Genomic DNA, 22,918 nt, shown 5'->3' with positions numbered 1-22,918 from the left:
AAATGCATGGTAAGAGCAGGAGTGTCTTTCTATTTAGCTGCAAAAACTTGACATTTTGGAAGGCTGCTCTCACCTTGTGGTAAGGTTTGTACGAAGAGCACTGTATCCATTCTGATGTAATATTCTGCTGCCTTAGCCCTAGGATGGCTTATGGGGACATTTTTGTGGCTCCATAAGAAATGCACTGTAAGGGACCACTGTTAATAATGTATTCTCCTTCTGACCTCACTGTTGACAATTCTTCATCCCACTATGTGTAGTGCATAAAAAAACTCCAAAACTCTCCACGATATTCCATGCACCTGATGAAGTGGGCTATAGTCCATAAAAGCTCATGCCAGAATAAATGTGTTAGTCTTTAAGGTGCCACAAGACACTCTGTTGTTTTTGCTGCTATAGACTAACACGACTACCCTCTGGAAAATGGATTGTCTGAATGGGTAACCGTTAACGTAAAGGAAGGTATGTGTAGAGGAGGGAAGAGTTTGGTATATCAGTTCGCCTGGTTAGATCATGGGATACTGATAAATGAACCTCACCATAAGCAAGGCGCTTGTCTACCCAGCTCAACAGCTCCTTGACATATTTGCACCACATCTTGGCATAATTCAGGGCTTCTTCCACGCCGCCATCGCACTTGATCAGCATCTCATCGGCTTCTTCAACTGAGAACATTAATGAGCAAGTTGGTTTAGTAAACAGCTAGTGAAGAAGACAGTGTTGCCACCTAACTGGACTCTGAGCTAATGGGGGAAGCCCAGATGGCTGTGGTGTCCAGGAGCGCATTTTATCAGCTTGGGCTGGTATGCCAGGTGTGGCCCTATTTGGAAAGGATAGACCTTGCCTCAGTTATGCACACACCAGTAACGTCCAGGCTGGACTACTATAACACGTTGTACGTGGGGCTGCCTTTGAAGAATGGTTCAGAAATTTCAGCTGGTGCAGAATGCGGCCGCCTGAGTATTGGTGGGGCGAGGTGATTCGATCACATAATGCCTATACTGCACCAGCTGCACTGGTTACCAGTGTGTTTCTGAGCCCAATTCAAAGTGCTGGTTTTGACCTTTAAAGCCTTAAGTGGTTTGGGACCAAGTTACTTGAAGGATTGCCTTCACCCATATCAGCCTGCCCACACTTTAAGCTCAGAAAGAGGCCCTTCTCATTTGCCCACCAGTGAGAGCAGTCAGTTGGGTGATCACACGTGAGAGGGCCTTCTCTGCAGTGGCTCCACATCTTTGGAACAAATTGCCATCAGAGGTCCGCCATGCTTCATCATTGCAGACTTTTAAGAAGGCCTTGAAAACATACTATTTACCATGGCCTTCTCTTGATATGACTGCTATTGTTGCTGTTACTGTCATTATCATTGTTGCTGGCTTTACTGTTGGCTTTTATTGTTGTTTTTATTGTTTTTATTACTTTTAATATTTTAACTGGGAGAGCCAGTGTGGTGTAGTGGCTAGAATGTTGGACTGGGAGCCAGGAGATCTGGGTTCTAGTCCCCACTCGGGCATGGAAGCTCACTGGGTGACTTTGGGCCAGTCACAGACTCTCAGCCCAACCTACCTCACAGGGTTGTTACTGTGAGGCTAAAATGGAGAGGTGGAGGATTATGTACGCCACCTTGGGTTCCTCAAAGAGGAAAAAAGGCAGGATATAAATGTAATAAACAAACAAACAAACAAACAAACAAACAAACAAACTGTTTTAATGTATTTTATTGCTTTAAGCTGCCTTGGGAAGGCTTTTTCCCTGAAAGGCAGCCAATAAATGTTTTAAACAAATAAATAAAATAAATAACTGAGGACTCTCCTGTCAGCAGCATGAGAACCTCTTATTAGGTAGGTGAACAAGTCTCCTGTGTTAGGGTCATCAGCCACAGTCAGACTTGAACCATGAACCTTGGAGGTGGGCTGGAGCCCTGGTCTTTGAGCCACTCTATCTCTTTGGAGAACCATAAGCTTCCTGGAGCACCAAGTATCTTTACCAGCTTCCTGTCTTGCTTTACTCCCATACCCCGCTGTGACTGCCCTTTTCAATCCTTGTAACAGTACCTATAGGGACCAGAGGAAACAGCTGTAAGGCTGGAAACCAAAATAAAAAAAGAAACAGCTGCACCAATTGAATTCCCAATGTGTTTCGACACTGGTCTTTATCAAGAGAACTGAAGAATACAAAATACAAAATACATGATAAATAATATATAATGTACACCAAAAACACTTAAAATACATTTTACATGTTTCCAAAATAATTCTTGAATAATATGTATTAATTAATTAAAATATTGACAAGCATGCTGAGCTATCCTAAAAGTAATGTTAACATTCTCTATATAGAAATCCATAAGTTTTATAATACGACAAGTATAAAAAACATAATAAATTATATATATATATATATACACACACACACACACACACATGCGTGCGCACACACGGCATTTAAAATGCAAATTTATACATTTTCAACAAAATCTCCAGATACCCTAAATGACTAGTTAAAAACTGCAAAACGTATCAACTGGCTTAAAAATGATGTTGAGATTCTCTGTATTCAGATATCCAATGATGATCAAGCAGGCATTTTTTTTAAAAAAAGCTTACTTAGAAACTCAGAGTTTTAACTTGTTGTTGTTCAGTCGTTCAGTCGTGTCCGACTCTTCGTGACCCCATGGACCATAGCACGCCAGGCCTTCCTGTCCTGCGCTCTCTCCCGGAGCGTGCTCAAGTTCATATTCATTGCATTGGTGATGCTATCTAGCCATCTCATCCTCTGCCGTCCCCTTCTCCTTTTGCCTTCAGTCTTTCCCAGCATCAGGGTCTTATCCAGGGAGTTTTCTCTTTGCATTAGGTGGCCAAAATATTGGAGCTTCAGCTTCATTATCTGTCCTTCCAATGAGCACTCAGGGTTGATTTCCTTTAGGATGGACTGATTTGACCTCCTTGCAGTCCAGGGCACTCGTAAGAGTCTTCTCCAGCACCACAGTTCGAAAGCATCAATTCTTCGGCGCTCAGCCTTCCTTATAGTCCAGCTCTCACAGCCATACATTACTACTGGGAAAACCATAGCTTTGATTAGACGGACCTTTGTTGGCAAGGTGATGTCTCTGCTTCTTACTATGCTGTCTAGGTTGGCCATAGCTTTCCTCCCAAGGAGCAAGCGTCTTTTAATTTCATGGCTACAGTCACCGTCTGCGGTGATCTTGGAGCCCAAGAAAGTAAAATCTGTCACTGCTTCCATTTCTTCCCCTTCATGGATCACTGCCTTGTTGTGGCGAAGGGGCTTGCGTAACTCAGTGAAGCCATAAGCTATGCCGTGCAGGGCCACCCAAGATGGACAGGTCATGGCAGAGAGTTCTGACAAAATGTGGTCCACTGGAGAAGGAAATGGCAACCCACTCCAGTATTCTTGCCAAGAAAACCCCATGGAACGTATCACAAGAGTTTTAACTAGTCCCTGGATAAAGACCAGTGTTGAAACACACTGGGAATTCAATTGGTGCAGCTGTTTCTTTTTTTATTTTGGTTTCCTTTTCAAACCTTGTAGACGTTCCTTTCTTTCAGCGGACTTGTCAGTGGGACAAAGCTCCTCCTGTGTGCAGCTCACAGTCTCTGCTCCATGCCTTTCACCTGCCTGTTCCTGCTTTGCGCTCCCCAGCCCAGCAAACCTTTTGCCAGTCCCTCAGTCCTAGCAGTCCCACTAGCTTTTTCTCATCCTGCACATGCCCCACATCTTTCTGGATATGACCCCAACTTGGCTCTCCATCCTACGATTTTGTCTCCCCCTCCCCTCCCCCAATAAGCTGGTCCTTCAGCCTGGCTTCCTGGCTGCAAAGTCTAGCCCTTGAAAAATACAGGTCCTCCTCTTCTCCCCATGAGAGACCTTGGCCCTGCTGAGGGGCATGGGTCCCCTCCTACATGAGACATCACACGGAGATTGCATGCCTGACATTTAGCTTATATATCCAGGCCCAGCCCTACCATTAGGTAGGGTGAGGCAGTTGCCTCAGGAGGCAGATGATGGGTGGTGAGGGCAGCAGCAGCAGCCCCTTGACTCTTCTCCTCTGTCGGAGGACAGAGCTGTGTGTTCCACATGGCCTACCCTTCACCCCTTATGCTAGCCTACTGTGGTCAGGTGAGGTGGAGGATGCTGTCCCATCACCAGTATTGAATTAACTGACAGTGTGGTCATGTGAAATGGTGGTGGGGTGGGGGGACATCATCTTGTCCTTCATCTCAGGCAATGAAATGTCTTGGGCTGGCCCTGTGTATACCAATTCCACATTTTTAGAGCAATGGAGATTGCTAGTAAATTTCAGAGTGTCTTGCTTTTGGAGTGCCTTTTATGTTTGTCTTTAACACCTCAGTGTTTAAACTTGAATTTGATCTAACAATCAATGAATCAGTGAAAATAATCTGTTAATGATGGTGGAAAACGATAAAACCCAAAAGGGTTGTTCCAAGGCAAGATTGGCTCTGATACCTCAGCAGCTCTGTATAGTGATGACGGGCGCAACAGACTCACACGCCTCCCAGGAGGGTCACTTTCATCCTGTCACCATGCTGTGCATGCTTCAGCCATGAGATCGTTCTAAGAATGTGTGTGTGTGTGTGTGTGTGTGTGTGGGCTGGGGAAGCACCACCATTTTCCTCCCTCTTCCAGTTGGAAGCAGCGGAGGTAGTCTGTTGACAGTTGCTCGGCAACCATGGAGTGAGGATGCTTCCAGACAGATGGCTCTGAGCACTACCAACCAAAGAGCAGCATACAGCTACTCCATCTTTTCCTCCTTAACAAATTTTCTATGGTAAGAAAAAAGGCAGAAGAAGCAGTGGGAAAACACAGGGAGGTCAACAGCGGAAGCTATTAGCGTTTGGAACCCACCTAAAATTCCGTGAGCGAGGCAGGGCAATTGTGTTATAAAACATCATCCGGAAGTACCATGAATCATAGAATCATAGAATCATAGAATAGTAGGGTTGGAAGGGGCCTACAAGGCCATCGAGTCCAACCCCCCGCTCAATGCAGGAATCCAAGTCAGAGCATCCCCGACAAATGGCTATCCAGGCTCGTCTTGAAGGCCTCCAGTGTGGGAGAGCCCACCACCTCCCCAGGCAATTGGTTCCATTGTCGTATTGCTCTTACAGTCAGGAAGTTTTCCCTGATGTTCAGCCGGAATCTGGCTTCCTGTCACTTGAGCCCATTATTCCGTGTCCTGCACTCTGGGATGATCAAGAAGAGTTCCTGGCCTTCTTCTCTGTGATAACCTTTCAAGTACTTGAAGAGTGCGATCATATCTCCCCTCAGTCTTCTCTTCTCAAGGCTAAACATGCCCAGTTCTTTCAGTCTCTCTTCATAGGGCTTTGTTTCCAGTCCCCTGATCATCTTTGTTGCCCTCCTCTGAACCTTCTCCAGTTTGTCTGCATCCTTCTTAAAGTGTGGTGCCCAGAAGTGGACACAGTACTCCAGATGAGGCCTAACCATTGCTGAGTAGAGGGGAACTAGTACTTCCTGGGATTTGGAAGCTATGCTTCTATTAATGCAGCCCAAAATAGCATTTGCCTTTTTTGCAGCCACATCACATTGTTGGCTCATATTCAGCTTGTGATCGACAACAATTCCAAGATCTCAGTTCTTGCCAGAACAGGTCCTAGGGTAGTCATGTTGCTAAGTAGTGATGGTGCTGGTGTGTCAGTGAAATTAGAACATTGCAGCTTTTATTACAAACAGGCTGCTTAGTCATTTCATTGAAAGCCTCCTTGCTCATGTAACAATAGGAATGCTGGATCAGGCCAAAGGTCCATCTAAGTGTAGCATCTCGCTTCCCACAGAAGTTCACCAGATGTCTCCAGGAAGCCCAAAAGGAGGTTATGAAGGCAACAGTCCTCTGCTGCTGTTGCTCCCCTGCAACTGGTCCTCAAGAGGCATATTGCCTCTGAACATGGAGGCTCCATAGACTTGTCATGACTGAATAGTCCTTGGTAGTTCTATGCTCCATGCAATTGTCTAATTTCCTTTTAAAGCCACCTAAGCTAGTGGCCACTGTCAATACGGCTTGTGACAGTGAATTCCACCACTCCATTGTGGGCTTTTTGAAAAAGTATTCTCTCTTATTGTCTGCCCTGAATCTCCTGCCAGTCAGTTTCTTTGGACGAGGCAGAATTCTCAGATCATGGGAGAGGGGGGAAACAACAGCAACAACAACAACCCTTCTGTCCATCCATTTTCTCCACCCCAAGCATAATAGCAAAAATCGGTTTGCAATAATAGGGCAAATCAAAATATAAACTGTCCGTTTCGTTTTATCTCTCCGGCACTTACCTGACATGTTTGCTTGTTCTCCTGGCTCCACATCTCTGTCACACTTACAGAAACGTTCATCTGTCTGCAAAACAAAGAAATGTGGAAAAATTGAAAATGTAAGTTTTTCAAAATCTGAAAATGTCCCCAAGAATGCCCAGCCCCCCCCCCCTTCAAAGCTTCATTTGATTTGTTTAACACAACAGCGTTGTTTTGGTTTTGCCTTCGGGCAAACACAGAAGGCAAACCAAACCCCATTTGTGCTTCTCAATACACACACACACACACACACACACGAAGAAATGTGTTTCTGATCCAGGAACATGGGAAGGAGCAGATGATAAAAGGAAAGTGTCTGAAGGTGATGCCATTCAAAACCTCATAAAAGGTAACTGGAATGCCCTGCCGTGTAGTCTCAGACAACTTTTCATGCAGGACATGAAAAAATGCTTTGACTGATTGACTGATTTTAAAAATTCTATCTGCCTGTCTGGTGCCTATGCACCACCCAGGGAGGATAACGATCATGAAAACCAATAATACCATAACACTCCAAAAGAGAAAAAAACCCAATATAATAAAATATTATATTTTTTAAGATGGTGCCAACTTAATCTCCTGGGCCAAAGAATTCCACAATTTAGATGCAGCCACAGAGAAGGCCCTTTCTCTTGTCTCTATCAACCACACCTCCGCTATAGTTGAGACATAGAGAAGAGTCTCTTCATCAAATCTCAGCGCATGGGCAGGCTGGTATGGGAGAAGGTGATTCCTAAGCTACTTTAAGTGAATCTCACGCTATTTGTGCCATCTGTGAATGATGCTGATACTGGATAGGAAGCAGAAGTGATACATCTTCGAGAGTTACTTCTTAAAATATATTTTATGATTAGGAACAGGCACAAAATACAAAATACACGTCTTGTTTCAATTATGTATTCCTCCTGTGTGTTTAAATTGCCACTTTTTGGGGAAAAAACACTCAGAAACAGGGGCTTGATTCTTTTTTGACTGCTAGCAAAATACACAAAAGTAGTGAAGTGGTGATTGAAACGCACATGTGCCTTTGACTACTGTTACTATGTGCATATATTTTGCTCTCCAGTATCTCACCCAGAATACAGGAGGAATGATAAGAAGCTGCCCTCAGCTGAATGTATATTGTAAGCAATACGGGTTTTAAATTTGCTCCACAGATTGATTTAAGCCTCACATCTGAAATGGCCACTCTGCAGGCTCAGTCAAGACAAGAAATCATTTTAAACTAAAGAAGACCATCTGAGTAAGGCCAAATCCCACAGTCTGCAGCATGTGGAAGTCTACAAAATCAAAGCCCATTTAAAGAATAATCCCCTCCTCCTTATGGGAAAACAAACTTTCTTATGTCAAGTGTTAATAAGAAATACTTGTTAACTGGGGCTAATTAGGAAGCCTACCCCCTTCATGGATAACTGCCTTGTTGTAGCGAAGGGGCTTGCGTAACTCAGTGAAGCCATAAGCTATGCCGTGCAGGGCCACCCAAGACGGACAGGTCATGGCCGAGAGTTCTGACAAAATGTGGTCCACTGGAAAAGGAAATGGCAAGCCACTCCAGTACTCTTGCCAAGGAAACCCCATGGAGCATATCACAAGGCTAAAAGATATGACACCGGAAGATGAGCCCTCAGGTCAGAAGGTGTCCAATATATTACTGGGGAAGAGCAGAGGGAATTTCCAAGTAGCGCCAGAAAGAGTGAAGCGGCTGGGCCAAAGCCGAAAGGACACTCTGCTGTGGATGTGTCTGGTGGTGAAAAGAAAATCCAATGCTGTAAAGAACTATATTGTTTAGGAACCTAGAATGTAAGATCAGTGAATCAAAGTAAGCTGGAGGTGGTCAAACATGAGATGGCAAGATTGAACATCGACATCTTGGGAATCAGTGAACTAAAATGGACAAGCATGGACGAATTCAGGTGACCATCATATCTACTACTGTGGGCAAGAATCCCTTAGAAGAAATGGAGTAGCACTCATAGTCAACAAAAGGGTGGGAAAAGCAGTACTGGGGTACAATCTCAAAAACGACAGAACGATCTCAGTACGAATCCAAGGCAAACCATTCAACATCACAGTAATTCAAGTCTATGCCCCAACCACTGAAGCCGAAGAAGCTGAGCTTGATCGGTTCTATGAAGACCTACAGCACCTTCTAGAACTAACACCAAAAAAGATGTCCTTTTCATCATAGGGGATTGGAATGCTAAAGTAGGAAGTCAAGAAATCACCGGGATAACAGGCAAGCATGGCCTTGGTGTACAAAATGAAGCAGGACAAAGGCTAATAGAGTTTTGCCAAGAGAAAACGCTGATCATAGCAAACACTCTTTTCCAACAGCACAAGAGGCGGCTCTACACGTGGACATCACCAGATGGTCAATATCGAAATCAGATTGATTATGTACTTTGCAGCCAAAGATGGAGAAGCTCCATACAGTCAGTAAAAACAAGACCTGGAGCTGACTGTGGCTCAGATCATGAGCTTCTTATTGAAAATTTTCAGCTGAAATTGAAGAACGTAGGGAAAACCACTAAACCATTCAGGTATGACCTAAATCAAATCCCTTATGAATATACAGTGGAGGTGAGGAATAGATTTCAGGGATTAGACCTGATAGACAGAGTGCCTGAGGAACTATGGACGGAGGTCCGTAACATTGTTCAGGAGGCAGCAACGAAATCCATCCCAAAGAAAAAGAAATGCAAGAAAGCAAAGTGGCTGTCTGATGAGGCTTTACAAGGAGCTGAGGAAAGAAAGGAAGTGAAAAGCAAGGGAGAAAGGGAAAATATATCCAACTGAATGCAGAGTTCGAGAGAATAGCAAGGAGAGACAAGAAGGCATTCTTAAATGAAAAATGCCAAGAATTCGAGAAAAACAATAAAATGGGAAAGACTAGAGATCTTTTCAAGGAAATCAGAGATCTCAAGGGAACGTTTTGTGCAAAGACGGGCATGATAAAGGACAAAGAAGGCAGGGACCTAACAGAAGCAGATGGGATTAAGAAGAGGTGGAAAGAATACACAGAAGAACTATACAGGAAAGATCTTAATGTCCCTGATAGCCATGATAGTGCGGTCACTGAACTTGAGCCAGACATCCTAAAGGGATGTCAAGTGGGTCTTAGGAAGCATTAGTAACAACAAAGCTAGCAGAGATGACAGTATTCCAGCTGAGCTATTTAAAATCTTAAAAGATGATGCTGATAAAGTGCTGCCCTCAATATGCCAACAAATTTGGAACACTCAACAGTGGCCACAAGACTGGAAAAGGTCAGTTTACATTCCAATTCTAAAGAAGGGCAATGCCAAAGAGTGTTCAAACTACCGTACAATTGCGCTCATTTCACATGCCAGCAAGGTGATGCTCAAAATCCTACAAGCTAGGCTTCAGCAGTATGTGAACCGAGAACTACCGGAAGTACAAGCTGGGTTTCGAAGAGGCAGAGGAACTAGAGATCAAATCGCCAACATTCGCTGCATCATGGAGAAAGCAAGAGAATTCCAGAAAAATGTCTATTTTTGCTTCATTGACTACACTAAAGCCTTTGATTGTGTGGATCACAACAAACTGTGGCAAATTCTTAAAGAGATGGGAGTACCAGACCACCTTACCTGTCTCTTGAGAAACCTGTACGAGGGTCAAGAAGCAACAGTAAGAACCGGACATGGAACAACCGATTGGTTCAAAATTGGGAAAGGAGTACAACAAGGCTGTATATTGTCGCCCTGCTTATTTAACTTATATGCAGAGTACATCATGAGAAACGCCGGGTTGGATGAATCACAGGTCGGAATTATGATTGCTGGGAGAATTATCAACAACCTCAGATACGCAGACGATACCACCCTAATGGCAGAAAGTGAAGAGGATCTAAAGAGCCTCTTGTTGAGGGTGAAAGTGGAGAGTGCAAAAGCTGGTTTGAAACTCAACATTAAAAAAACTAAGATCATGGCATCTGGCCCCATCACTTCCTGGCATATAGAAGGGGAAGAAATGGAAGCAGTGACAGATATATTTTCTTGGGCTCCAAGATCACCGCAGACGGTGACTGCAGCCATGAAATTAAAAGACGCTTGCTCCTTGGGAGGAAAGCTATGGCCAACCTAGACAGCATAGTAAGAAGCAGAGACATCACCTTGCCGACAAAGGTCCATCTAATCAAAGCTATGGTTTTCCCAGTAGCGACGTATGGCTGTGAGAGCTGGACTATAAGGAAGGCTGAGTGCCGAAGAATTGATGCTTTCGAACTGTGGTGCTGGAGAAGACTCTTACGAGTCCCCTGGACTGCAAGGAGGTCAAATCAGTCAATCCTAAAGGAAATCAAGCCTGAGTGCTCATTGGAAGGACAGATACTGAAGCTGAAGCTCAAATATTTTGGCCACCTAATGCGAAGAGAAAACTCCCTGGAAAAGACCCTGATGCTGGGAAAGACTGAAGGCAACAGGAGAAGGGAACGGCAGAGGATGAGATGGCTAGATAGCATCACCGATGCAATGGATATGAACTTGAGCACACTCCGGGAGAGAGCGGAGGACAGGAAGGCCTGGCGTGCTATGGTCCATGGGGTCACGAAGACTTGGACACGACTTAACGACTGAACAACAACAACAAGGAAGCCTACAATGAAAATGGCACATCTAAGACCAGACATGCACATTTGTTATGCATTCGTTGTGCACAATCTATGACTGCATTTGGATGCAATGATAAACTGTGGTTTAGCATGAATAGGCAACCTGGTGCTCTTGAGGTGTTTTGGACAACAACTCCCATCATCCCTGGCAATTGTTCTCGCTGGCAGGGGTTTATGGGTGGTGCAGTCCAAAACATCTGGAGGGCACCAGATTGCCTACCTCAGTGTTACCGTTCCCCCCTCCCCTCTCCTTCTCCAGCATGGCTGTGGTACTGGAAATTTTTGCTTCCATTTTAAGGTACCTGCAGTTAAGCATTGTGTCTGAACCCTTTTGTTGTTGTTCAGTCGTTCAGTCGTGTCCGACTCTTCGTGACCCCAGCCCTAAACTGTGGTTAATCTTAACTATGGTTACTGAAACTAAGTCAGCTTTGTAAACCAAGGTTTGAAGTTGGCTTGTTTCAGTAAACTGTGGTGGGGAACCTCTTTCAGCCTGAGGCCAAATTCCATTTCAGAGAAGCTTATTTTAGCTTAAAGCTCTTACTGCCAGGAACCGAGCCTTAGGAGAGGCATTTCAACCTTTTAGAATGGGGAAAAACTGCAAGATGCTGGGAAACCAGCAAATAACTGGCAGTCGGGGAGAAGGGGTAAGGTCAGGGGTAGGGGGCATGGCTATCTGGGGAACTCTGGAGGGCTGGATTTGGCCCCGAGATCTGAGGTTCCAAAACCCTACAGTAAACCATAGTTAAGGCTAACCACAGGTTGGCTTTGTCTGGACATTCATGGGAGTAAAAGAGGCCATTGTGGCTTCTCCCACTGCCCCCATATGTGCCACGCGCATGACTGAGATTTGCATAATTACCCATGATGCCGCGTGGGTTGCCATGTTGTCCAAATCTGGCATGGTGAGGGTGGCTTTCTACCCACACCACAACCCCAACTACAAGCCATGGGTTGTGGCATGGGTAAGAAGCCACCCCCACTGCACCAGATTTGGACAACACGGCAACCCACGCTGCATCACGGGTAATAATGCAAATTGCAGTCACACACATGGCACACATGGGGCCAGTGGGAGAAGCCACGATGGCCTCTGTTACTCCCATGAACATCTGAACTCTAGGCCTTTGTCTAGCTTTGGATATAACGCTACTCTGCAGTTAGTTAAACCAGAAGTGAACACATCAAATCCCCTCAACACCCTGCTGGAGGAGGAAAGCTGGGAATGTAGAAGACTGAGGCTCCTTTACTTAGCAATGATCTATAGATTATTTTCATGTCAAATGCAGCCTATATATCTTCCTTTCAGTTTTATCTTATGTTGCAGGGACACCACACCTTCCTTGTGCTCAAAGCATAATATTTTGTGTTTTCGAAAAATGCAATCATTTCGCTCTGTAGCAATGATTTGTGTATGAAATGTGGCTCTGTGTCAGCTACTGGATATTCCCTAGGATACAATTAGTTATGAGCATTGAAATTCTCTCTCTCCTCACACCATTTTGTGAACTTTATTTTAGGTTTTATTTTATTTTTTATTCTTTGCTAGTTGTGCACTCCTTTGCTATGCAATAGCAGTGCTGGAGTGCCCATCCAGTGCTTTTTGCTTTGTCCTTACATGGCAAAGAGCAGCAAGACCTTTCTTCCCCAGTATAGTGAACCTTTTGTTTTCTCTATTGCTTTACCATTCTTTGAAATCTGAGCACCTTTGGTCTTCTGAGGCAGACTGCATATCGAGCCAGGTTTAAGGGCTGGAGGCAAACAGTGGCATGCATATTTCCCTGCAGCAATGCTATTTCCTTCCCCAACACACCCATTATGTGCAGACAGAATATCTCGCTATAGTTCCTGGACTAGATCCTGTGGGAGAGTCTATCATGCAAAGGAAGGGATGCCATTACTTTTGTTCCGAGGGCACAAAGACGTTTTTAGCAAGCGCACCATTCTAATGGTTTTTCACCCTTGAATCAAGATCACTTTGAACATACCTGTAGTTTTTCAGGCTCTGGATTTGAGACTCCAATACCATTGTCATTAGCGTCATCAATGAACATATCAACTGCCCTGCAAATGAGAAAGAACCAATAGGGGAAATTACATAAATGGCAGAATAAATGATTCTCCATTAGGACTGAACAAGATGAGGTGGTCCATGCCATTATGCAGAATGAGCCAGCTGCCTCTGGTAGGGGATTTTGGGTGCCATTGCAGTGTGGTGAATCTTATTTAATGTATTGTTAATGTTTTACCATGCTGGGAAAAGAATACCATTAGGATTTTTCCACCTCAAGAACCAAAATGTCTTGGGCCATGCCGATCTAGTACCAAAAAAGCATGAACTGTGTATTGATAAATATATTTTATTTATTATTAACATTTATATACTGCCTTATCTGCTAAAACCCCTTCATGGATCACTGCCTTGTTGTGGCGAAGGGGCTTGCGTAACTCAGTGAAGCCATAAGCTATGCCGTGCAGGGCCACCCAAGACGGACAGGTCATGGCCGAGAGTTCTGACAAAATGTGGTCCACTGGAGAAGGAAATGGCAACCCACTCCAGTATTCTTGCCAAGGAAACCCCATGGAACGTATCACAAGGCTAAAAGATATGACACTGGAAGATGAGCCCCCAGGTCGGAAGGTGTCCAATATACTACTGGGGAAGAGCAGAGGGTATTTCCAAGTAGCACCAGAAAGAGTGAAGCGGCTGGGCCAAACCCGAAAGGACACTCAGCCGTGGATGTGTCTGGTGGTGAAAAGAAAATCCAATGCTGTAAAGAACTATATTGTTTAGGAACCTAGAATGTAAGATCAATGAATCAAGGTAAGCTGGAGGTGGTCAAACATGAGATGGCAAGATTGAACATCGACATCTTGGGAATCAGCGAACTAAAATGGATAAGCATGGGCGAATTTAATTCAGGTGACCATTACATCTACTACTGTGGGCAAGAATCCCTTAGAATAAATGGAGTAGTACTCATAGTTGATAAAAGGGTGGGAAAAGCAGTACTGGGGTACAATCTCAAAAACAATAGAATGATCTCAGTACGAATCCAAGGCAAACCATTCAACATCACAGTAATTCAAGTCTATGCCCCAATCACTGAGGCCGAAGAAGCTGAGGTTGATCGGTTCTATGAAGACCTACAACACCTTCTAGAACTAACACCAAAAAAGATGTCCTTTTCATCATAGGGGATTGGAATGCTAAAGTACGAAGTCAAGAAATCACCGAGATAACAGGCAAGCATGGCCTTGGTGTACAAAATGAAGCAGGGCAAAGGCTAATAGAGTTTTGCCAAGAGAACACGCTGATCATAGCAAACACTCTTTTCCAACAGCACAAGAGGCGACTCTACACATGGACATCACCAGATGGTCAATATCGAAATCAGACTGATTATGTACTTTGCAGCCAAAGATGGAGAAGCTCTATACAGTCAGTCAAAACAAGACCTGGAGCTGACTGTGGCTCAGATCATGAACTGCTTCTTGCAAAATTTCGGCTTCAATTGAAGAACGTAGGGAAAATCACTAAACCATTCAGGTATGACCTAAATCATATCCCTTATGAATATACAGTGGAGGTGAGGAATAGATTTCAGGGATTAGACCTGATAGACAGAGTGCCTGAGGAACTATGGACGGAGGTCCGTAACACTGTTCAGGAGGCAGCAACTAAATCCATCCCAAAGAGAAAGAAATGCAAGGAAACAAAGTGGCTGTCTGATGAGGCTTTACAAGGAGCTGAGGAAAGAAGGGAAGCGAAAAGCCAGGGAGAAAGGGGAAGATATACCCAACTGAATGCAGAGTTCGAGAGAATAGCAAGGAGAGACAAGAAGGCCTTCTTAAATGAACAATGCAAAGAAATCGAGGAAAACAATAGAATGGGAAAGACTAGAGATCTTTTCCCCCTTCATGGATCACTGCCTTGTTGTGGCGAAGGGGCTTGCGTAACTCAGTGAAGCCATAAGCTATGCCGTGCAGGGCCACCCAAGACGGACAGGTCATGGCAGAGAGTTCTGACAAAATGTGGTCCACTGGAGAAGGAAATGGCAACCCACTCCAGTATTCTTGCCAAGAAAACCCCATGGAACGTATCACAAGGCTAAAAGAGATGACGCCGGAAGATGAGCCCCTCAGGTCGGAAGGTGTCCAATATGCTACTGGGGAAGAGCAGAGGGCATTTCCAAGTAGCGCCAGAAAGAGTGAAGCGGCTGGGCCAAACCCGAAAGGACACTCAGCTGTGGATGTGTCTGGTGGTGAAAAGAAAATCCAATGCTGTAAAGAACAATATTGTTTAGGAACCTGGAATGTCAGATCAATGAATCAAGGTAAGCTGGAGGTGGTCAAACATGAGATGGCAAGATTGAACATCGACATCTTGGGAATCAGCGAACTAAAATGGACAGGCATGGGCGAATTTAATTCAGGTGACCATCATATCTACTATTGTGGGCAAGAATCCCTTAGAAGAAATGGAGTAGCACTCATAGTCAACAAAAGGGTGGGAAAAGCAGTACTGGGGTACAATCTTAAAAATGATAGAATGATCTCAGTACGAATCCAAGGCAAACCATTCAACATCACAGTAATTCAAGTCTATGCCCCAACCACTGAGGCCGAAGAAGCTGAGGTTGATCGGTTCTATGAAGACCTACAACACCTTCTAGAACTAACACCAAAAAAAGATGCCCTCTTCATCATAGGGGATTGGAATGCTAAAGTAGGAAGTCAAGAAATCACCGGGATAACAGGCAGGCATGGCCTTGGTGTACAAAATGAAGCAGGACAAAAGCTAATAGAGTTTTGCCAGGAGAACATGCTGATCATAGCAAACACTCTTTTCCAACAGCACAAGAGGCGACTCTACACATGGACGTCACCAGATGGTCAATATCGAAATCAGATTGATTATGTCCTTTGCAGCCAAAGATGGAGAAGCTCCATACAGTCAGTAAAAACAAGACCTGGAGCTGACTGTGGCTCAGATCATGAGCTGCTTCTTGCAAAATTTCGGCTTAAATTGAAGAACGTAGGGAAAACCACTAAACCGTTCAGGTATGACCTAAATCATATCCCTGATGAATATACAGTGGAGGTGAGGAATAGATTTCAGGGATTAGACCTGATAGACAGAGTGCCTGAGGAACTATGGACGGAGGTCCATAACATTGTTCAGGAGGCAGCAACGAAATCCATCCCAAAGAAAAAGAAATGCAAGAAAGCCAAGTGGCTGTCTGATGAGGCTTTACAAGTAGCTGAGGAAAGAAGAGAAGCGAAAAGCAAGGGAGAAAGGGGAAGATATACCCAACTGAATGCAGAGTTCGAGAGAATAGCAAGGAGAGACAAGAAGGCCTTCTTAAATGAACAATGCAAAGAAATCGAGGAAAACAACAGAATGGGAAAGACTAGAGATCTCTTCAAGAAAATTGGAGATCTCAAGGGAACGTTTTGTGCAAAGACGGGCATGATAAAGGACAAAGAAGGCAGGGACCTAACAGAAGCCGATGAGATTAAGAAGAGGTGGCAAGAATACACAGAAGAACTATACAGGAAAGATCTGAATGTCCCTGATAGCCATGATAGTGCGGTCACTGAACTTGAGCCGGACATCCTCGAGAGTGAAGTCAAGTGGGCCTTAGGAAGCATTACTAACAACAAAGCTAGTGGAGATGACAGTATTCCAGCTGAGCTATTTAAAATCCTAAAAGATGATGCTGTTAAAGTGCTGCATTCAATATGCCAACAAATCTGGAACACTCAACAGTGGCCGCAAGACTGGAAAAGGTCAGTTTACATTCCAATTCCAAAGAAGGGCAACGCCAAAGAGTGTTCAAACTACCGCACAATTGCGCTCATTTCACATGCCAGCAAGGTGATGCTCAAAATCCTACAAGCTAGGCTTCAGCAGTATGCGAACCGAGAACTACCGGAAGTACAAGCTGGGTTTAGAAGAGGCAGAGGAACTAGAGATCAAATCGCCAACATTCGCTGCATCATGGAGAAAGCAAGAGAATTCCAGAAAAACGTTTATTTCTGCTTCATTGACTACGCTAAAGCCTTTGATTGTGTGGATCACAACAAACTGTGGCAAATTCTGAAAGTGATGGGAGTGATGTCTCCTGAGAAACTTGTACGAGGGTCAAGAAGCAACAGTAAGAACCAGACATGGAACAACCGATTGGTTCAAAATTGGGAAAGGAGTACGACAAGGCTGCATATTGTCACCCTGCTTATTTAACTTATATGCAGATTACATCATGAGAAATGCCGGGTTGGATGAATCAGAGGTCGGAATTAAGATTGCTGGGAGAATTATCAACAACCTCCGATATGCAGACGATACCACCCTAATGGCAGAAAGCGAAGAGGATCTCAAGAGCCTCTTGTTGAGGGTGAAAGAGGAGAGTGCAAAAGCTGGTTTGAAACTCAACATTAAAAAAACGAAGATCATGGCATCTGGCCCCATCACTTCCTGGCATATAGAAGGGGAAGAAATGGAAGCAGTGACAGATTTTACTTTCTTGGGCTCCAAGATCACCGCAGACGGTGACTGTAGCCATGAAATTAAAAGACGCTTGCTCCTTGGGAGGAAAGCTATGGCCAACCTAGACAGCATAGTAAGAAGCAGAGACATCACCTTGCCGACAAAGGTCCGTCTAATCAAAGCTATGGTTTTCCCAGTAGTAATGTATGGCTGTGAGAGCTGGACTATAAGGAAGGCTGAGCGCCGAAGAATTGATGCTTTCGAACTGTGGTGCTGGAGAAGACTCTTACGAGTCCCCTGGACTGCAAGGAGGTCAAATCAGTCCATCCTAAAGGAAATCAACCCTGAGTGCTCATTGGAAGGACAGATACTGAAGCTGAAGCTCAAATATTTTGGCCACCTAATGCGAAGAGAAAACTCCCTGGAAAAGACCCTGATGCTGGGAAAGACTGAAGGCAAAAGGAGAAGGGGACGACAGAGGATGAGATGGCTAGATAGCATCACGGATGCAATGAATATGAACTTGAGCACGCTCCGGGAGAGAGCGCAGGACAGGAAGGCCTGGCGTGCTATGGTCCATGGGGTCACGAAGAGTCGGACACGACTGAACGACTGAACAACAACAGAGATCTTTTCAAGAAAATCGGAGATCTCAAGGGAACGTTTTGTGCAAAGACGGGCATGATAAAGGCAGGGACCTAACAGAAGCAGATGAGATTAAGAAGAGGTGGAAAGAATACACAGAAAAACTATACAGGAAAGATCTTAATGTCCTTGGTAGCCATGATAGTGCGGTCACTGAACTTGAGCCGGACATCCTCGGGAGTGAAGTCAAGTGGGCCTTAGGAAGCATTACTAACAACAAAGCTAGCGGAGATGGCAGTATTCCAGCTGAGCTATTTAAAATCTTAAAAGATGATGCTGATAAAGTGCTGCACTCAATATGCCAACAAATTTGGAACACTCAACAGTGGCCACAAGACTGGAAAAGGTCAGTTTACATTCCAATTCCAAAGAAAGGCAACGCCAAAGTGTGTTCAAACTACTGTACAATTGCGCTCATTTCACATGCCAGCAAGGTTATGCTCAAAATCCTACAAGCTAGGCTTCAGCAGTATGTGAACCGAGAACTACCGGAAGTACAAGCTGGGTTTCGAAGAGGCAGAGGAACTAGAGATCAAATCGCCAACATTCGCTGCATCATGGAGAAAGCAAGAGAATTCCAGAAAAACGTCTATTTCTGCTTCATTGACTACGCTAAAGCCTTTGATTGTGTGAATCACAACAAACTCTGGCAAATTCTTCAAGAGGTGGGAGTACCAGACCACCTTACCTGTCTCCTGAGAAACCTGTACAAGGGCCAAGAAGCAACAGTAAGAACCAGACATGGAACAACCGAGTGGTTCAAAATTGGGAAAGGAGTACAACAAGGCTGCATATTGTCGCCCTGCTGATTTAACTTATATGCAGAGTACATCATGAGAAACGCCGGGTTGGATGAATCACAGGTTGGAATTAAGATTGCTGGGAGAATTATCAATAACCTTAGATACGCAGACGATACCACCCTAATGGCAGAAAGTGAAGAGGATCTAAAGAGCCTCTTGTTGAGGGTGAAAGTGGAGAGTGCAAAAGCTGGTCCAAAACTCAACATTAAAAAAACTAAGATCATGGCATCTGGCCCCATCACGTCCTGGCATATAGAAGGGGAAGAAATGGAAGCAGTGACAGATTTATTTTCTTGGGCTCCAAGATCACCGCAGACGGTGACTGCAGCCATGAAATTAAAAGATGCTTGCTCCTTGGGAGGAAAGCTATGGCCAACCTAGACAGCATAGTAAGAAGCAGAGACATCACCTTGCCGACAAAGGTCCGTCTAATCAAAGCTATGGTTTTCCCAGTAGTAATGTATGGCTGTGAGAGCTGGACTATAAGGAAGGCTGAGCGCCGAAGAATTGATGCTTTCGAACTGTGGTGCTGGAGAAGACTCTTACGAGTCCCCTGGACTGCAAGGAGGTCAAATCAGTCAATCCTAAAGGAAATCAAGCCTGAGTGCTCATTGGAAGGACAGATACTGAAGCTGAAGCTCAAATATTTTGGCCACCTAATGCGAAGAGAAAACTCCCTGGAAAAGACCCTGATGCTGGGAAAGACTGAAGGCACAGGAGAAGGGGACGGCAGAGGATGAGATGGCTAGATAGCATCACCGATGCAATGGATATGAACTTGAGCACGCTCCGGGAGAGAGGGGAGGACAGGAAGGCCTGGCGTGCTATGGTCCATGGGGTCATGAAGAGTCGGACACGACTTAACGACTGAGCAACAACATCTGCTAAAAAGTCATCATGGCGGTGTACAACAATTTAAAACCTTAGAACAACAAAACCTTGGAACAATAAAAACAAGCACACTAAAAACAGTGAAAACATTAAAATCTTTTAAAAATTACACAGTTCGAAGGGCTGAACTGAAAAGATGTATCTTTACACCCTTTGTAAAGGCCAAGAGAGTTTCTAGTCAAGTGTATTACACAGGTACTGTCAACTAGGAACGAGGATAACAAGAGCCCGGCTGGATCAAACCAAAGGCCTGTTTAGCCCAGAATTTTATTCCCACAGTGGCCAGCCAGATGTCTCTTGGGAAGCCCACAAGCAGGACATGAGGCACTCTCCCATTTTTGTTCCCCAGCATATGCCTCTACCCAGCATGACTAGTAATCACTGATAGCCTAATCCTCAATGCATTTGTCTAACCCCAACCAACCATTTGGGGTGGCTCCCTATGATATACTAGAGCTGTGCACAAATAGCCTCTCAAAATTCTCCAGCTTATTTGTGGGCAGAGAAATATCACCAAATTTCTCTTTGGGGAGGAGAAATTCTCCAACATGTTCTCACAAATAGGGCTCACTATTGGCAGGGGTTGTAGCACAGGTTTTTTCTTTTTTCCTAAGCATTTTTGGTTGATTGCACTGCTTCTATAAGTGGCAACAGCATCAGCTGTGTTGAGGCTTCCACTTTTCTGAGGCAGAATTTTGAATTTCTTTTGGTAGTACTTTTGAGCTTACCTAATCACTGCAAGGTAAGTGAGGGTGCTGTGTGTTGTTTTCTCTATTACACATTTTTCCACTACTCTGCAGCCTCCCAGGCCACCTTCAGTTCCTGAACTGAAAAAGCCCTGTGGGAAGAATTACCTCATGATATTTTCCTCATGATGGCTTTAACTGAAGTGCAGGAAGCTGAGGAGGCTACAGACTACCAGAGATTATTGTACGATGAAAGACAGCACACTGATGCACACTCCTCGGCCTCCTCATAAGTAAGGAGGGTAAGCCCAAGAAATCCAAAACCAAACCATGAGAATTTCTCAGAAATTTCTCCTCCTTTGAACTTCTTTTCGAAAACCATTTCTTTTCCATCACATTGAATGAGAATGGTCAAAAAATATGTGGGAGAAATTTTCAGCACAGTCCTATTATATACTACACATGGTGGCAAAGATGTCTTTGCCACCACCGTAACACAAGGTAGTCCCTAGCTGCAGCTCATTCATCAGTTTGAAGGCCTGCCTTCTAAGATCTTCAGTGACAGCACACCAAAAGGGCCAATTGTCCCCTAAAGCAGGGGTGTTGAACCTCTTCTAACTCAAGAGCCAGATTTGATTTTGGAGAGGCTCTTGGGGGCTGCATTCTAGTGGTGGGCGGGGCCACAGGCAAAAAGGGTGAGGCAAAAGATACCAAAAATACCAGCCCATTTTAGCTTAAAGCTCTTACTGGGCATTAGCAGAGGCATTTCAACCTTTCAGAATGGGGGAAAAAAGTGGCACAAAACCCAGGAAACCATGGCCAGGGAAAAGAGGCTGGGCTAGGGGAAGGGGACATGGCCATCTGGGGAACCCAGAGGGCCGGTTTGGGATGCCAGGCAGGCTGGATTTGGCCCGAGCTTGAGGTTCTGCACCCCTGCCCTAAAGTTAAGACTGTGTAAACTGGAGTAGCTTGCTAGAGAAGTTGGTTTGATAAAATTACATGAATGTCTAGAAGCTTCAATTTCCTTCTCTCTTTCCTTCAACTTTGCAAATCCAACACTAATATCTACTGCTACCTAGGATTCCATTTGCACTTTTCCACACATCAGTGTTAGCTGATTCTACTTCTATGGAAACATCCATGAGAACAGCCCTCCTTTGATCTGCAAACATAGTGTAGCATAGTATTCCTGATACCATTATTCTCTGTTCACACAAACATCTCCCTACATTTTAGGGCAGATCAGCGTCAGTCCTAAACACACTTATTCAGATACAGGCCCCATTGAGCACAATGGGACTCACTTCTGAGTAAACAGGCACCAACAGTGCTGCTATATTCTTTCAGCTAAGCAGGTCTCAGCTTGGCTGGTGTCTGGATGAAAGACTGCCTAGGACTCCCGTGTAGGTCAAAGCAAGAATAAGTTATCAGCGTGACAGATATATAAATGCATCAGTTGCATGCTAGAAATCTGTCCTAGTTAGGCCCTGCAGATACTAGGTACATTCACTGAACCTTGGCTAGGTGCATGGACAGAACACCAGGATCTAGCAAGAGGGGCAGGTAGCTGACCTCTGGGAAGCAGGCTTCAGGGACAGCACAGGAAGAGACATGAGCCTCTTGCTGGATAGAGGGACACACTAGTCCTTGGATAGATCCAAGGGGCAGCAGACAACTTGCTATAACAAGCCAAAGAGCACAGCTAAGCCTTATGACTGATGATTGATGCAAGCTCTGTCCCTCAGTGGGAGGTGGACAGAGTTTAAAGGGGCCTGGAGCCTTGCATGCCTATGGCATCCAGTAGCCCCTAGACAGGTCTGTTGGTGCCTCTGAAGCAAGGGGTTATGGGAAAGCACAGAGTCCTGGGCAGCTCGAGCACGGATTCTCCCGAGGGCTTGAGCTGCTCACTTAACCAGCTTGCATTTTTAGAGGTCAGGGTCCAACTGAGGTCTTCTACTTATGAGTCCATGTTCTGCTCCTCCACAGGGAGTCATATTCTGTCCGTTGGAATGTGTGTGATTCCTGATGCAGTGTCCTGACTGAGACATGGCTCAAGGTCAGGGACATGATGCCATTTCCTTACAGAAGAATGCTCCAGGAGTAAATCAGTGTTAATTTGCTCACACTATGTTATATCTTAATCACCAGAACATTTTAATTATGCTTCGCAGCAAACCTAGAGTGTGTCCACACTTGCCCTTTGTATATAATTTAGCTGGCCCATGCCAAAAAGGTTTCAATAGGTTAGTAAATGTTACCAATAAGGATAATGTTTTGGATATTCAATACTTCAGTCAATAAAAGGGGTCTTTTTCTCTATATACATGTATGTGCAGTCTCACTGTGTAACAGGGGTGGCAAACCTCCAGCCCATGGGCCTAATCCAGCTTGCAGAGGTTCCCCATCTGGCCCATGGAGGCTTGAGCTCCCTCTG

At 44.7% G+C, this 22,918-nt stretch overlaps 1 protein-coding gene across 5 annotated transcripts in view; it reads right to left on the bottom strand.

Annotated features, from left to right (window-relative positions):
* GMIP (GEM interacting protein) overlaps positions 1 to 22,918 on the bottom strand; it is a 93,701-nt gene that overhangs the window by 45,140 nt on the left and 25,643 nt on the right. For 4 of the 5 annotated variants that reach the window (XM_084836423.1, XM_084836424.1, XM_084836426.1 and 1 more), the window contains exons 3-5: positions 12,955 to 13,030; positions 6,322 to 6,385; positions 540 to 665 (exon numbers count right to left, since the gene is read on the bottom strand). In XM_084836423.1, the coding sequence (XP_084692549.1) occupies positions 540 to 665; positions 6,322 to 6,385; positions 12,955 to 13,030 (266 nt within the window). The remainder of the gene's footprint in view (positions 1 to 539; positions 666 to 6,321; positions 6,386 to 12,954; positions 13,031 to 22,918) is intronic. The other variant, XM_084836425.1, reaches the window with a different exon arrangement.

Source organism: Heloderma suspectum, chromosome 2, assembly GCF_057233095.1.
Source record: "Heloderma suspectum isolate Gila_16-S chromosome 2, 16-S_ref, whole genome shotgun sequence".
NCBI lineage: Eukaryota > Metazoa > Chordata > Lepidosauria > Squamata > Helodermatidae > Heloderma > Heloderma suspectum.
Note: the sequence above shows the minus strand (reverse complement) of the source record. Positions and strands in the feature narration are given on the sequence as shown.